Raw genomic sequence first — 17,955 nt, 5'->3', positions numbered from 1 at the left:
TTAAAAATAACATTAGTTCATTGGGTTTTTTGTGTATTACAGAAATGGAGATACAAAGAAAGGCAACAAGATGGCAGTGGTTAACAGGATTTCTGTCAGTTCTCTGTGTGATATTTTTCATCATTATCATAGTTTTATCAATCTTATATCACGGTGAAATCAATAAATCCAGTGAGGCATCGAAACAACAGTCAGAATGTCAACAGATAGTAACCAGATTTGAGGATGAGTTGTCAACGTCTACTCAACAATCTCTCCCGTCAAATGCCATTGATACATCCGAACCAACAAATCCTGACCTATTTCATGATTTGACAATATCGGAAATGAAAAATATATTTTCTATGCACCTACCACCTGGAGATCATTTTCAAACACTAGATCTGATTATCCCCAATAAAAAAGAAGCTTTAACTTATTTATCTGGCACTGGACCTAGACCTCCTCGACAAGCACGGTTAATTGTGTCCAGATCTAGCACCCAACCTCCCGTTACAGCGGAATACTCAGTGGATTTAAACAAAAAACCCTTGACACTGAAACTGATAGATTATGTAAATAGGAGAAATCCCGTGGAATACTCATCCAGTCCAGTCAATTCACATGGTTTGCGGTTTGCCATGGATACGATACATAAAGAAATTGGCCATATAATAGAGGAAAGCTATGGGGTTAATATCAAAAACTGTCGTTCAAAGTGTTTGTTTCCTCTCCCAGTGGCTGCTTCCTCCACATTTTTTGGAGAGTTGAAGAGAGCAGAATGGGTATCTTTTATGTACTCAGCAGATTATTTCACGCTCTATCCAATAGATTTTATGTTTTTTTTGACGTTTAACAAAACTAACCCAGCTGGAAGCCAAATTGAGAACGTTAGTTATGGCGGTCAACTGTTCGATTCTATATCGGAATTGAAAACAGCTTACGAATCAGGTACAATAAAGAAATCCAAATTTACCTTCCCAGATATACAGAAAGATACATTTTCAACACTGAACAGACGCGGTTCAGATCCCCAACCCTTTCCAAACAAACAGAAACCAAACATTATTGAACCGGATGGACCGAGATACACAATCAAACATAGACATATAGAATATCACGATTGGAAATTTGATGTTAGGATGTCCATGTTTCAAGGACCACAAATTTTCGATGTGAGATATCTTGGAGAAAGAATTGCATATGAAATTAGCATGCAAGAAATAGTGACATATTATTATGGTGATTCGAGAGCTTTAAGAGTGTCCAAACTGGTGGATGGTACGTTTCTTTTAGGAGCTTCTTCGGGGGTTTTAGAACCCGGTATAGACTGCCCAGAAACTGCCACATTTCTATCAACGGCTATGCCGCATTTGAAAATAAAACAAAATTTTTGCGTTTTTGAATTGAATTCGGGAATACCGTTAAGACGTCATGGAGGACGTGGTCTTGTGGATAGTTTCTTAGTTGTCCGCTCAATTCTTGTCTTAGCTAATTATGATTATATTGTGGACTTTATTTTCCATCAAAGTGGAATTTTGGAAACGAGAGTTGCTAGTACTGGATATATTCAGTCTAGTGTTTATTGGGATAAAGAAAAAGAATATGGTTTCCAACTACAAGATGGTTTATTAGGAACTCTACATCATCACATGTTTCATTTTAAAGTAGATTTAGATATTCTAGGTACATCTAATCGTTATGAAACACTTGATTTTAAAACTGTTAATGTTTCTAATGCTGACTGGTTAAAACCAGATAGTTATCAAACCCAAATTAAATTCGACCACAATTTGAAACATACTGAACTTGAAGCGGCTTACAAGTTTAATTTTGATACTCCCAAAGAACATATCATCTATAATGAGGATAAGAAAAATAGATTTAATGTGTCTCGTGGTTATAAAGTACAGATTGATGGTATGTCCAAACAATTACTACCAGAGGGGATGCATGGTGAAAGCGCAGTTACTTGGTCACGGCATCAAATGGCTGTAACAAAGTATAAAGATGAAGAGTATACCAGTACTTCTATATATGCAGCGTTTGATGGTCACGATCCTGTGGTAGATTTTTCTAAATATATTGCTGATGATGAAAATATAGTGGATGAGGTCAGTGTCAACATACTGTCAATTCTTAACTTTTTCTTTGCTTTCAATCAAGATTTCATCCAAATCGCACAATGTGTCTAACGGAGTAGTCTTGTGGGCTGGTTTTTAACAAATATGAAAATTTGTCCCATTTTTGGTTTATTTCAAAATAGCTACTATTTCTATCTTATATAAACGTTCGATTTTGACACATGGAACAAAGGGAAACCTTGTTGCAGATGAGACCAATGAGCAGCCGCCATTAGCCGTCGCTCCGCAGATGTCTTTTCAGCCAGTTGTGCAAGGAAAGCGCTGCCGATTTAAGTCATACGATATTTGCCACTTCGCTAATTCTTACAAAACATCAGTTCCACTGTTTGTCTGTAGTCTTTAGAGAAAGAGTTTATAGGTTGAAAAGATGCAGTACTGAAAGTTCTTCTAGCTATTCTCAAACACGTTGACTCACTCATCCAAGTTATTAGTGATAAAAATAAATCATTAGAAACAACATTGGCGATCAAAGAGTAGTGTATGCTTTGTTTTATGCAGAAGAAACATATGAATATTTATTTTCAAAAAATGCCAAACAAGTAGATTTGGAATTGGTCAGTCATTAATTGTCTCTACCAGATAGAGCTTACATTATACACATTGTATCCACTTTTCACCTTTGTTACATTAACCCCACTCAATCTGTTCATTCTAAACCCCACCAATCAATTATAAATAGTTGAACAGCGTCAGATCACCATCAAAGTAGTACTGTTAAATCTTCTTATACCAATAATGCCACTTTTCCCTTGTCATAGATTATACATGTTATGTTTTGCGTCATTTATAGCCGAGTTCTTGATGTAAATCCACCTTCATCAAATAGTAACAACATCTATGAGGATATAACACTTAGAACTGTAGAGTTTGTGTGTTAGCCGCCTTAATCATTTGGCTTGCTGAAAAAATCTAATTAACCAGTTGATTGCAAACTATGTCGGATCAAGAGTCTAGTTGTAAACAAACTCTTTTCCTACATTTCAGGATCTAGTGGCATGGATATCTCTAGGAATTATTCATCTACCAACTACTGAAGATCTACCACTAACTCAAACACCGGGAAAACAACTATCATTTATATTATCTCCTCATAATTATTTTACAGAAGATCCTTCAATGTCCTCATATGATCAAGTATAAACAATGAATGTTCGAATTCTCACCTGGCAAAGCATACCAATGTGTATTTCTACTTGAGAACAGTCCCACACCCAATATCAGTCTTATTAAGGAAGGAAATGTGTCCCAAGCTGTATTCCTCTATAGGTTGACAACCTAGACAGATATGAAATTCAACTTCGTGGCATATAATAGATTATTTATATTTAACATTAGTATTATTTATAATACTGATATTGTGTCAAACAGACAACCTCCAATTTAAATCAAAAGCTTAAAAGAGTCTAATCTATTTCCTCTTCATAAGAATACAAATAGTGTAGTCTGCGTTAAGGTGCGGGCCCACGAGTGGTCTTGGTCGGAGACTCTTGGTGCTGATTAGAGTCTTATCTTAAATTTCAACGACTGGTACAGTCACACGAGAATACAAAATATCCAGTCGGTCGTTTTCCATCTTGTCGATAATCACTATATTATAAATATTATAATCTTGTCGTGGAAGCACGGGCATACACAAGATGTTACTCTAAATTCGAGTCAGCGACAAAAATCTCCGACCAAGACACCTCGTGTGCCCGTACCTTTAATTAATTATGGACAATATTGAAAGAGATATAATGATGCAATATGTTTTTGTTGTTATGTATGTTTAGTTTTCTTTTAAAAGTGTATGGAGTATAATTATATTATGAATAGTGCAATTCATAAATCAATAATTAAATATTTAAATAGTTTAATAAACTGTTATATTTACTAATTATTTATTTAATTAGAAATATTCCCATTTCAAGCATTTTTTAAAAATCCTCTCTTGATTTGATATTCATCACCAACCCTCTTTTTTTAGTATGGGTTACTTAATATAAGATCCTTCCTAAAAGGGATTGATTTGGGAATATATTTTTAAAATAAATTATGTGTGTATTGGGGACACTGAGTGTTTGATGACGTCACGAAGGGTCTTGTGTGAAGACTATTTTGCGATTAATTTGCTTTGAGTGGAATTGCAGACACCACAGACGTTTGACTAAAAAATTTAAATGGAGCGAATTTATGATATCCGTGACACAGATACAAATAAAAAAATTTAGAAAACCTCTCACCAATTCCTTTAAAAAAAAAAATACAGCGCAAAACTAGCAATCATATCGATCAATGTAGCATATGGTATGTAGGTTAATAGGAGAAATATCAAAATATGTCTGTTAAAAGTCTCCATTTGGAGGATAATTTGACTTATTTATAATTGCATTTAAAAAACAATCATCTATATTAAATAGTATAATTGTTGTATATGGTCGCCTGAGAGGCTATACGCCCACACAACAGAAAACTTCATGGCATCTATAGTAGAAAACATATTTAATTCATTTAATCATTAGACTGTATAATTTGGTAATGACCTGAAAAATCAAAATGTCTCTGCACACCACTGTTGATATATTAAAGAGACAGATTTACCATCCGTTTGACCAATAAGTCTCAAACCAAACCAAGCTATTCAGTATTAGTATTAGAAATTTGAGTCTTCTAATCCATGTGTTTCCAGAATTATACCTGTTTGAAAGTTAGACAGACGACTCGTCATTTCTTGAGTCATATGAAAATAGAAAGAGAAATTTCTTGTTTCAGGTATTATAGAAGGAATTGTGTTATGTTTTTTTTTACATTTCTAGTACTTCTGAAGACTATTTACATATAATCAAGACCCCAATAACCTCGAAAATCGCGAATCTGCCCCTTTAAGCCAAGGTCAATCAGTAAAAAAAAAATTGTAAAAACGATCTTTCTAGATCTCAACAATATACATGTAAACATACCGAATTTCCATCGCGTTCACAAACGAAATTTGCTATATGACAAGGGCAATAACTCAAAAACCATTCATTCGATATATCCAGATTGGGCCTGTAACTTCAAATTCAATAAAAGATATCTGTAGTCTCATTGACTCAAAAACTATCAAATGTCCCACAAAATAGCAATTAGTGCCTGGTTTTAAACGAGATGCCACAGTGTCAGATTCAAATATAATGTAAAAGTCTTAATCATAATCTATTCTATTCTATAATGTTATTTACATTCTGATTTTGAAATAATCAATAATGCATAGAGTTGGTTAAAATAATATTAAAGCAACAATGACTATAAATCATAACCTTTATATCTTGTATATAATTTATTATTAAAATTAAATCTACATTTTTATACAGAATATACATAGTACAAACAGGACTCTACATACTTTACATTTTACAATTACAGGGGGCCATTAGTGTATAATATACATTGCCATTCTCTTATGTTTAAAATTTCAAAACTTAACTTCCTTAACTGTACAAGAGAACATCTCTGGCTTTTAACTTGCGTTTTGGATATAAAATCCTCATCAGGACATCTTGTTTAGGAATTAGAGTCTGAACAATCTTAAAGTGATATAATAAATGAACTACTGTATATCAACTGAGAGAGCTCAATTTCAGCTTTCCATTGATACTAAGATTTAACTCTAGCTGGTTTAGCTAATAGAGGAATATCCATTTGAAAGCCATTGTAAAGAAGTTTTCTATCCAATTTTCAACTAGATTTCTGTGGTTCTTGCAATTCCACAAAACCTAAGTGTTTTTTATCACATCAGGACCTTTGCAATTAGTGATGTCATCAAACACTTAGTTTTAGTGGAACCACAAACATCTGATTGAAAATTGGAATGATGTTATCAGTGTCCACCAATAAACATAATTTCTTTTTAAAAAAAAAAAACCTCTTTACAATCCCTTTAATGTGATACAATTCAAACTGGTAAGTAATGATACAATCTCTCTGTAGCCCATGAAAACTACAACAAGCCCTGGAGTACAATAATAACATGAAATTAACAGTGAAAAAATTAATAAATTATACAAACTGTTATAATTACACAACTCTCAACTTATATATTACATATTAAAGACATACTACCTCTTAGAATGGACTTTTAATTTAAACTCTCAACCTTGGTCAACAAGTGTATATATTTATCAGTTGGACTTACCAGAAGTCATGACTAAAGAATATAATCTCTATATCCATTAAACTAATTAATTATTAAAACATTCTTCTAATCATGTTTCAAAATTACTTAGTTTCATGAATTATTACTAAGTTTTATATATTTATTAGATTATAGAGGGATTCTGTTGTATAGTTATGACACCAGGTAAGTCCAACTGATGAACAAAGACTCATTTAAGCCAAGTTCAAAAAATTTTTTGGTCATCTCAAGAGGTAGTATAACTAAAATAAACAACCAAATCAACAATATTATCAGTGAAAGCTTCTATTTACACCACTGACCAAATGATGACATCACTACCTTAAATACCTATACAGCAATGTAATTTTTGTAGTAATAATGCCATACTTTGGTTAGTTCTTTTGAAATTTTAGGATCCACAAACACCAGACAAGCAATAAGAAGGGTCATAATAGAAGCTTTAAGTGTCCCTGATAAGTATATACATGTAAAAAGGTAAGAAATCCTCTTTAAGTAATGGATATTTAAAAGTCTGATTGAAAAGATCATCAGACTTTACCTCAAAATAAAATAGACTGCTCTAGATAATGGAATCATCCTGGCATGTGCATTAATATAATTGCCCATTATATCACCAAGCAATAAATCATCACTTACTTAGCTTTCTTTCAATAACCTATAAATTTATCTATTTGTATAGCCCAAACAAAATATTGTCCAACAGCACATATATATCCTGGCATAAGACCATTTGTTCTATTAATCAAATCATCATAGAGAAAAAAACACCAACTTTTATATTTGAGGAAATAATTTCATATAATTCAATCTCAATTTTATATTAAATTCATAATGACAAATCACTTATTATATTGATATAATCAAAATAAATAAATTATGCCTCAAGTAAATGTCAAGATATTATAACCTACATCTTATACCTTGACTGCAATAGCTACCTTTCTTGTATCACAAACCTTTGTAAATGTTCGATTTAATTGGATTGTATACTACTGAATACAGCAAATCAGTACCGCAACTGAAAGACAGAAAACTATTTGGTTATTTGTTATTTAGGGCTATGATTTGCAGTATTCGGTAGCATACAATCCAAATAAATACATTTACAACCTACCGTAATACAAAAAAATGTTGCTATTGCAGTCAAGGTATTAGACGCTTGATGTTGTGAAGATGCTATTAAGTGTAAATTATAACATTGAGCAAATTTACTATTAAATAATTAAAATATAAATGAGCTATATTTATATTGGTAAATATATTCCTCATATTTCAACAAAAAATAATGTTATACTTCAGAGCTAATTGGTGAAAACATATATTTAATGAAAATATTTTTGAATGCATGAATGCATTTTTTTCTGAATATTATTAACTATCAGTGGGTGGCATTTATATACTATTTGAATTTTGTTTGCATTAAAGGGATTGTAAGGAGGTTTTCTAAATTGTGTATGTGTGTATCAGGGTCACTGATAGCATCAATTTGCACCATTTTGTCAGAAAGATGATGTGTGAGATTCCACTATTATATTCTTAATTGTCCTATTCTGTAGTTCCTGAAATTCCACTAAAACTAACTGTTTAATAACATCATTAATCGCGAAGGGCCTTAAGTGATAAAGCATGTTTTGTGATTAGTGACTTGATAGACCACTTAGTTTTAGTGGAATTACAGGAAACACAGACATCTGATTGAAAATTGGAATGGTGCAAATTGATGCTATATGTGTCCCTGATACACATATAAATTAAGAAAACCTCTTTACAATCCCTTTAATATAAATCTAACATTAAGTAGTATCTTATGATATAAAGGCTGCCATGCAACATACTAAAAATATATCATTTCCAATGAATTTTGTATCACAGCTTAATCCAATATGCATGTTCTATAATACATGTACACATATATGAACAATCTGATTAAGATGCTAATCTAGATGTTGCGTTCCATGATTTTCTTTGAGTAATTCCACTTGTTATCCATGATCTGACAAAACTGTTATTCACCTCTTGTGTTAGCAGAAAGATGTTCTGATAGCTTTACTATATATGTGAGGAATTTTGTCTTAACGCAGCTTGCATTTACACAAAAGCAATTATCTATTTTTTTTAATTTGATGCAGAACAAAATGTTAGGAATATTGTAAAAAGAGATGATGCAAATAGAAGCTGAAAATTGTCACACATATCTAAGGATAAAAACTAGTGCTGGCAATGCGACATACCACAATATGCTTATCGTATCATGAGGTCACATATCGATACCTTTCATTCCATAAAAAGTGCAGATTTTTATAAGTTGTTTTATGATATAACAATTTTTTTCACTGAAATTGTTAAAAACTTTTTATAAGACAGTAGACTTTAACCACTTCTATCAACAATATTACCAAATATCACAGTTAGAAAGTTATAAATTGATATATTTAGAAACTTTGAAGATAAAATGTTAATCCCATTACTCCATATTCCATTATTGATATTGTGACCCTTGTATCACGATATGTATTGTATCATGGCATTATAGACGATACCCAGCACTACTAACACCCTTAAACAATAAATTTTAAACAATGAACTTTATTTCTCGATAAAAAACATTATCACAAGAATTGACTTTATTTTTGAGAAATATCATATTATCACATGACTGTATGTTATTTTTGACAAATATTATATCATCACAATCATGAACCTTATCATAAGGATGTACACTATTTTTTGATAAATATCATATTATCACATGGCTGTACTATATTTTTTCACAAATGTTATATCATCACAATCATGAACTTTATCATATAATCATAAGGATGTACACTATTTTTTGATAAATATCATATTATCACATGACTGTATGTTATTTTTGACAAATATGATATCATCACAATCATGAACTTTATCATATAATCATAAGGATGTACACTATTTTTTGATAAATATCATATTATCACATGGCTGTATGTTATTTTTGACAAATATTATATCATCACAATCATGAACTTTATCATATAATCATAAGGATGTACACTATTTTTTGATAAATATCATATTATCACATGGCTGTACTATATTTTTTCACAAATGTTATATCATCTGTTGTATATTAATTTTTGATAATATCATATCATCACAAGGTTGTATTTTATTTTTGAAAATATCATCAAAAAACTATACATTATTTTTTGATAAATACATCATCACAAGAATGTATATTATTTTTTGACAAATATCATATCTTCACAATTTTGTTATCAGTATAATAATATGTTTAAAAATTCAATAGACAATAGATGCACTGATATAATAGATATGCATTCGTATATTATATAGTCATTTTCATATTGAAATATCTCATTGAAATGCCCATGTGAAATTTACCCTAAATATTTTATTAATATCAACAATCAAATTCCATAATATAACATCAGACTGGACCAATATATTTTCTTCTTTCTTGTTTCTTATAAAGGCAGGATGGAAAAACACTAAGCGTTTTATGATCACATAATGACTTTGTGATTAGTGGCGTAACAAAACACTTAGTTTTAGTGAGATTGCAGGAACCACAGACATCTGATTCAAAATTGGTATAGTGCAAATTGATGCTATTAGAGTTTTTTTTACTGAACACAGCAATATATCAGCTGAGACTTTAAATGAATTTCATTATAGCATTTGCATCATTATCTGAAGAATTTTCAATGAAGCTTCAAAAAGAAGCTCAATTTCATTTTTTCATTTTGTACCATTATCGTCAATTCTAGAATTTATAAGTGAATAACTCCCAGACACAAAAATCATAACATTCATATGCTATAATATATATGAATATCTATTACAGTTTACCATGTATCTATAAATATAAAATATACTAAGCAAAGTTCATTTTCAAAATATTTTGGTTAACTTCAATGTTCAATAGTCCTACCCCACCACTGTTTCTCTTTTTCGTGGCATCTGAGCTTAATAAATTCTGAATATATTGTTGAGCATAGCTAACACAGTTAGATATTGAGAGATTATTGCACTTTGTACTAATAAAATAAGATTAAAGGGATTATACAGGGGTTTTCTAAAATTTTTATGTGTATCGAGGGCACTGAGAGCATCAATTTACACTATTCCAAGTTCCATTCAGGTTCCTGCAATTCAACTTAAACTTACTGTTTGATGATATCAATAAAAGCATAAAAGGTCTTATGTGATAAAGCAATAAGTGACCTCATTAAACAGTTCTTTTATGTGGAATTGCAAGAACCACAACCGTCTGATTGAAAATTGGAAAGGAGCAAATTGATGCAAATCTATAAAAAAAAATTAGAAAAACCGTTATACAATCCCTTTAATAAATATATGGTATCATTTTATACATCAATGGTTGGGTTAATTGCATACAAAATACAACACACAAGGTTATAATCACAACAAGGTTATAATCAATCTATAGGTCAAAAAATCAACAAAATAAGTCTGTAATAGTAGTGAACTTTAAACTGATCTCAATTTTCCAGACTTTTTCTTAAGAATCACACTAGTTAATGCAATCTGGAAAACTAAGAACAAATTTAATTTCCATGTTGTCACATTGGTTAAAATTTTTTTTTTACAATATAGACAAACCCAATTGCTGATTTTCAATTTAAAAAGTGATACGGATGGTTAAAATTGTCTTCTATCAGCGGTCAAAGCAAATAATCAAAATATCAGAATAAGACAATGATACAAATTGTAAATTTTGACGCTCAAATCTACTGTTTGAGAATGTGTATTAAAAAATAATGAAAATCACATGACTTAAATATATTGTTCCTTGATACACGTAACAAAGCGATCCCTTTCCGTAGAAAATTATAAAAAATCATCACTAGCTAAAAAAAAATCTTTAGAGGAAATCTTACTCTGTATTCCTGCTTAGATTTTATATATGTTCTAGGTTTTTTCTGCTTCATATGTTCTGATTAATGTAATCAGCAGTCTTTTAATCTACATCATAAAAACCTTGTGTATTCTCTAGAGCTAAAACTAATTTTGACCGAACTTCTTGATAAGAATCATAGGGTGGTAGATCTATTCTGTTAAAACTGAAATTGTAGGAAAAATTATCATCAATATACAGTATATATAATATTTCATAAAACTTACATCTAAAAGATGACATAAATAATGACAACAAAATAACTTTCAAAACAACAAAAGACTGGTTAGCTGCAACACAAACTTTCATGGATTTCAAAGTAGTCAAAATCCTGATCTTAAAGTATTTCTTTCAAGTTTTTCTGTGGGTGACATGTGTGGCAAAACACATTTTGAGCAGTTTAAAAATTCATTTTCACGTCAGTTAAAGGGAAAATTGATGCTATCAGTATTCCCTATACACATAAAAAAAATTCAAAAAACCTCTTCACAATCCCTTTAAAGTGGTTCTAAGAACAGTATATACTTGTAATTGAATCTATGAGAGCACACACAGTTTACTGAATGCAGGTTTTGATATGTTCTTATTAACCCCTATTAAACAAAGCCCTTTATACTTCCTCATGTGGGCGTGGAAATGAGACTGTTTCTGTTTATATCTGACCAATCAGACCACGGTTAAAAAAGGGATGATGGACATGTAAACAAAACACTGTTTAGTTTTGATTTTCTGTCTGCTTCAATTCTTTCCCCAAAATATCACTTGTTTCTTTAACATCCTTTTTAATCAAAACATTTAATGAAACACTGCTTCCTTTTTAGAACTAGTGATTTGATTGGCTGAGACTTCCTAGAAAGATTTTAGGGCCAATTTTGATTGGACATTATTTGATTTCTCTCACTTTAATTACCTTGTGTTTTGGACATGATAGCTAATAATATGATTTGGAATATTAATTGATGACTATAATGGAATATCTTACCATGTATGAGCACGAGGTAATTGAGCTGTTTTGCCCCATTTTTCTATAGTAAATAACTGTGGACCATTACTACCATATAATTCAGCAAAACCATTCATAGGAACACGAGAGGTACCAGTGACAAACTGTAACAATCTGGCTCTCATTTCATTGTGGAATGAATATACAACCTGAATATCGTACAAAAATATAACTTAATATCTCATATTCTTCAGTTCAAATGATAATATTATGAAGGGATTATCTTATTCTTCAAATAATGATAGTGTAGTGAAAACATTGATGATATTTCTTGGTTAAATGATGATATTGTGGAGGCTTTTCTTCAGTTTAAATAAGAATATTGTTACTGATTATCGTATTCTTCAGTTCAAATATGATATAGTGAAAACACTGGTTATTCTTCAGTTCACATGATGATATTTGAAGGCATTGATGATATTCTTCGGTTAAACGATGATATAGTGGAGGCATAAATGATATTCTTCAGTTCAATGGATTATCTTATTCTCAAGTTCAAATATGATGCTAGAAGGCATTGCTAGTATTCTTCAGTTTACATAATTATATTGGAAAGGCAATATCTGTTATTCTTCAGATCATTTAGTGATATTGTAAAGGCATTAATGGTATTCTTCAGTTTACATAAAGTTATTTGAGGGACATTATCAGTTTCATTATCATATTTATGATATTCCTTAGTTCAAATAGTGATATTGTGGAGGTATAATGGTGTTCCTTGGTTAAAATACTGATAATGTGGAGGCATTAATTGTATTCTTCAGTTCAAATATGAAAATTATGGCCACAGTACGGTAATTAATCATCTTCCCATTATTCATGTAACGTTCAAAAATTCTCGGAGATACGGTCAATAACTTTAACTAAACTTCATATTTATTTATCAATTTTACATAAAACTTTTTACAAACATAAAACATGTACAATCTGAAACCAGCTCCAAAGTTTGTTCTGGTTGATTTAGAATTTTGGACATCTGATTGTTGTCTATCCAAATGATATCTTTACACTTAACTGAAAAGTGGCTATAAGTATCAGATATGTTAAGCTGCTATGACAGCAAGATATGCTTACTCTTATAGACACCTAATACCACTCTTCATTATGAAATACTTACTCACTTATGATTGATATACTTCCTCATGTGGCTGCTAATAATGTTTTGCCAATATGTTGAGTTGGATTTCAAGTTTCGTTTTGCGGTTTGGAGCATTAGTACTTGGTTAATGTATTCAAATAACTTACCCTCCAGAAATGTATGACTGTTGGGTGATTAGGATTATATTCTCCTTTATATAAGGTATGTGATTTCCAATCATTAACATCTATATCTTGTAATCCACACATCAATAACTATAATTATATTATAATAAACCTTATTTAACTTCACTATACAACTAGCTTGCCAGACAGAGTAACATATGCCCATAACAACAGCTAGAAAGCTGCATCATGTTCATGCATTGAATAGGTCAACTTTGAACTTTTAGAATGAGAAAATTTTTCTACAAAATATCTAACTTGAAAACCATCCCTTTCCTCAAATCAAAATTTAGACTTTTTAAAAATGGCTATGCCAACCAGTACTGACCTCCAATTCATTTTCATCAAATATTTGTATCAAATTCTGTGGAATGATGGTATTAAAACCTTTCATTAATGATTTCATCTGAGACTCAACACGAGACACAAATCTATACTTAATAACTTCTCTGAAAGTAGAATTAAACTTATACATATTTAAGTATGTTATGTCCATTATGAATAGCAAATAGACAGACAAACTGCTTTTTGTTTCCTTCTGAGCTGGTCATCACTTCCAATCCATGATCTGCCAAAATTGTCATGAAAAAGATGTTCTAGGTCATCAAAATATTCAACTAATCAGATGCTCTGTTCAATTATTTAACAATAGTCCACTGATAATACTGTCTCTGATTAGCGTAATACAACTTACTTTATATATTCTAATTTATTTTCATTTGTAACTCTAATATTGGCTCCATTTGCTTTTAATTCAAATTCTTGAATCTATAAATAAAACATTGACATCCTTACAATAATGAAAGGTAAAAAAACTCAGAAAGGATAGTTTATTACACTACAAATTATAAACTACAAATTCAAATCAGAGCATACGCAAGTCTACATTAACTAATGGAAGATGCACCATTAGCAACCTTCTCTTTCTATTTCCAAATCAGGTTAACATACACATATTAATTGTCCCAACAACTTAAAGCATTTTCATGTCAACTTGATCACAAGTTAAAGTAATCAATTAATACAATCAAACTTACCTCTCCAAACTGATCTTCCTCTACAGAAAAATGGAGTTCTAAATCTTCAGGGTCGTTATCTTGTATCCATATTAATGAATTATAATATTCAGAATCCTGGAGTAAATAATGTATGTTATGCTGAAAGGTGGGGGAGAGGGGGTGGGGTTGTATCATAACAGACGAATGATCAGTAACTTGACACAATGGTCATCAACAAAGCTACCAAATTCAATTTTTTTTTACCATGGCTTACTTAACAGTCATTTTACAATTAATACTCTAAATTTGGGATAGTTGAAAATAATAGATAAATTTATATATTGCCATATGGGACACCCGGAAACAATATATCAATACCAATCTCTGTGTATTAATATTGACAATATTTTTCACTCTACTTTCACTTTTCTTTCAGTCAGTCTCTGATTATGGTTGTTGTAATTTTTCCATGTATAAAATTGGTGTTGTTAATACTTTGTATAAATGTTACGAGTAACTATTTTTGATATCTTTATTTCCATTTTAGGCTCAGCTAAACTAATTAAATATGACGTTAGTTTTAGTATTGTTTATGACAATCAAAAACAAGTATATTGTAGACAAAATGGCAGCCGCTGATAAAATGTCAATTTTGGTTTCTGAACAATCAACTCTATGACAATATGCAATATATCGCAATATGTATCACAATACAGGGAGATTTATTCCAATATATATCAATATGATTTACAGCCTCAATAAACAGCCCTATCTAAAGATGACTGCCGGTGCCTCTGTGGAATAGAGAGAAAAACAAATTCTTACCACAGATTCCATATCACGTAATGTTATAGGTTTTCTTAACATCATCTTATAGAATGGACGAATAAAGAAGCCTGAAATAGATTATTATATAAAACCAAATATTAATTATTTTCCCAGAAGGTGTCAGATAAAGACTGAAATTCTAATTAGACATTTTCCTTTCATTTTAATCATAGCTTTGTATCAGAATACAATAAATACCTTAATTCAACTAGAATTTATGTTAGGCATTCATTCTCGAGCAACTGATGCCAAGCTGCAACAGGCTTCATCAATTACATCCCTTTTCAAGAGTTGATAAGACTGTCCTGGAGGTATGTCAAGCAGTTAGCTTTAAGCTCTTGAATCCAAATCCAAAAACTTTGTAGTGATTCAGCTCTGATGGAATAAGTACTGTGACAGGTGTTGTTAGTGAGGCAGGCTCTTATTGAGTAGATTTATCAATCTGGCATCCCTTTCAGATGGTCCACATAACCAATATTGTTTATATGAAATAATCTTACCATCTAATAATTTGCCGTGATAAATGGCCATACCAGCAACACGACCAATAAATTCAAAAAATGATAAATGTTCTTCATTGGCCATCCAGGATAATGGGTTGATTTGTAATGTATAATTGTCTCTGAAAGAAATATCCCAAAATACCACATCAAGACACAAACTTAGTAAAGAATAAAAAGAAATCAATCCCACAAAAATAGAAACACATGTATACATATATAATATAATATACCATTTCTGATTCAAGCAATTTGTGAATTTATGTTTTCAGACCAAGTCTAAACCTGTTAGTTAAGTTTAATCTATACATACGTGGCTGAATATTCAAACAGACCATAATAAGGATTGAACATTTCTTTAGATAATAAATAAAACCATTCTCTAGCTACACCACCATAATCTAAACCTGTTTCACCATCAAATTCTATCCATAACCTACAACATATACAATAAATCAACAGTCCAACATTATGACGTCATAAACTCTGTAAGCAATAGTGATGTCATTATCTGATCAGATAGAATTACTGGAACCACAGACTGTGATGGTAATGGTGCAAATAGAAGCTTAAAATGTCCCCAAAACACATGAAAAAGCTGCAAATACTTGTTTGAAAGCATATAATAAGCAACAGAAATAAAAACCAATTTCCCTACTTGTGTTTTTAATTCTCATTGTCTTTAATGTGGCTGCTTTTGAGAAGAAAAAAAGCAAATGTACCTTGTTTTTAAATGCTCTGTATCTTTAATATTCATAACATATCTATAAGACTCTTCAAATACATTCTTCCTAGTAACTTTAATATCAATTTTATTTGGTGCGTTGACCTGCAATACAAAAATAAAGAAATTAAATGTAGTATACGAAGTAACCTAACAAAATACCCATTTTGACCTAGGCCAGTGCTTTTATGATCTCTTCACAATCTAACATAATACCATCCCAAAATTTTTAAGAAAGCTGAAAAATTTTTCTCAAAAAAAATAATTTGATCATATTGGTAACTTGGTTATTATATTATAGTTTACATGACAGTAACTTACTGGTCGGCGTAATTTGGATCTAAAATAATCATATTTTCTTTTGTAGTCTCTAGAATATGGAACAGCCTGTAATGCAGAAATAAACCTCAATTATCAAGTTGAAAATAAAAAACATTTTGTTTTGCTCTATATCATCTTAACATATAATCATAATTCAAATTCTTCAATAACATAAAATCTATGATGAGTGCATAGCGTAAAGTCAAGTTCTGTTTTAATATTTCTAAAACCTATGTTAAATTATAGATAAGATTACTTACTGGACCACCTAATTTCTTTAATCTAGGATCTTCCCACTGGGTTTGATGTGTATCTAAAATAAACATGATATGTATTATATATAAATGAAGAAGATATGAAAAATTGATATGATAATGGCTTTGGTTATGATATTTAAGCCTATATAATGATTATGTGATAACCCTTAATAATATACCAGTAATTATGTTAATGATGTACACATGATGTAATGATGTTAATGCAGTAACCACAACATACCAAGTGATAAGGAAGCAATAATATTATTAACAATAATAATGCATATGATAATGATGATAATGATGTACAGTTGATTCAAGATGGTAATAAATGATAATGAAGATCCTAATGATAATGATAAAGTTGATGATGCTTAAAATGATGATGCTGATAAGCAAAATGGCTTACTGTGATCAATATAAAAGACACGACCATCTGCATGTACTCTTTCTTCCCATCCAGACTAAAATATAAAAAACAACCCAAAATGATATGCCAAACAAAAAAGGGAAAAATATTATAAAATTGTATTTTATTTTAACCAAAGAATCACACAAAGAGTTAATATCTTTCTGTCTACTGACAAAAACTCCTAAAAATCAAAGAGTTTACATACCGGCAATGGGCCCAACTTTGTGGCAAGATCTTCATTAGATGATGGTCTGTGAATTGGTGAAGTTGTGCAAGAGGAAGCATGAATAGATGATGGTCTGTGTTTTCGTGGATCTTCCTGAAATCAGACATAGTTCAATTTAATATTGTTCTGCATACAATAAACACCCACACGACCATTTTATTCACAATAATAAAGATATTTTCTCTGAATGGCTGTAATAGTTTATCAAGATACAGCTCTA

At 30.7% G+C, this 17,955-nt stretch overlaps 2 protein-coding genes across 2 annotated transcripts in view; one reads left to right on the top strand and one right to left on the bottom strand.

The window, feature by feature from the left end:
- Positions 1 to 344: 344 nt before the first annotated feature.
- LOTGIDRAFT_224288 (hypothetical protein) lies at positions 345 to 4,041 on the top strand (the record flags this gene model as incomplete). The annotated part of the gene is made up of 2 exons (XM_009047464.1): positions 345 to 2,093; positions 3,108 to 4,041. The coding sequence occupies 2 exons, from the start codon at positions 345 to 347 to the stop codon at positions 3,261 to 3,263; spliced, it is 1,905 nt and encodes a 634-aa protein (XP_009045712.1). The 3' UTR covers positions 3,264 to 4,041.
- Positions 4,042 to 11,266: 7,225 nt separating this feature from the next.
- Positions 11,267 to 17,955, bottom strand: part of LOTGIDRAFT_137136 (hypothetical protein) — a gene marked incomplete at both ends in the record, with an annotated part of 16,064 nt that continues 9,375 nt past the window's right edge. Inside the window, 14 exons of the mRNA XM_009047463.1 lie at positions 11,267 to 11,369; positions 12,186 to 12,355; positions 13,452 to 13,559; positions 13,798 to 13,918; positions 14,164 to 14,237; positions 14,507 to 14,602; positions 15,293 to 15,363; positions 15,796 to 15,917; positions 16,109 to 16,231; positions 16,518 to 16,624; positions 16,841 to 16,906; positions 17,101 to 17,153; positions 17,507 to 17,561; positions 17,715 to 17,828. Of these exons, the coding sequence (XP_009045711.1) occupies positions 11,267 to 11,369; positions 12,186 to 12,355; positions 13,452 to 13,559; positions 13,798 to 13,918; positions 14,164 to 14,237; positions 14,507 to 14,602; positions 15,293 to 15,363; positions 15,796 to 15,917; positions 16,109 to 16,231; positions 16,518 to 16,624; positions 16,841 to 16,906; positions 17,101 to 17,153; positions 17,507 to 17,561; positions 17,715 to 17,828 (1,383 nt within the window). The remainder of the gene's footprint in view (positions 11,370 to 12,185; positions 12,356 to 13,451; positions 13,560 to 13,797; positions 13,919 to 14,163; positions 14,238 to 14,506; positions 14,603 to 15,292; positions 15,364 to 15,795; positions 15,918 to 16,108; positions 16,232 to 16,517; positions 16,625 to 16,840; positions 16,907 to 17,100; positions 17,154 to 17,506; positions 17,562 to 17,714; positions 17,829 to 17,955) is intronic.

Source organism: Lottia gigantea (genome assembly GCF_000327385.1).
Source record: "Lottia gigantea unplaced genomic scaffold LOTGIsca_112, whole genome shotgun sequence".
Lineage (NCBI taxonomy): Eukaryota > Metazoa > Mollusca > Gastropoda > Lottiidae > Lottia > Lottia gigantea.
This window is presented reverse-complemented; position numbering and strand designations above follow the sequence as displayed.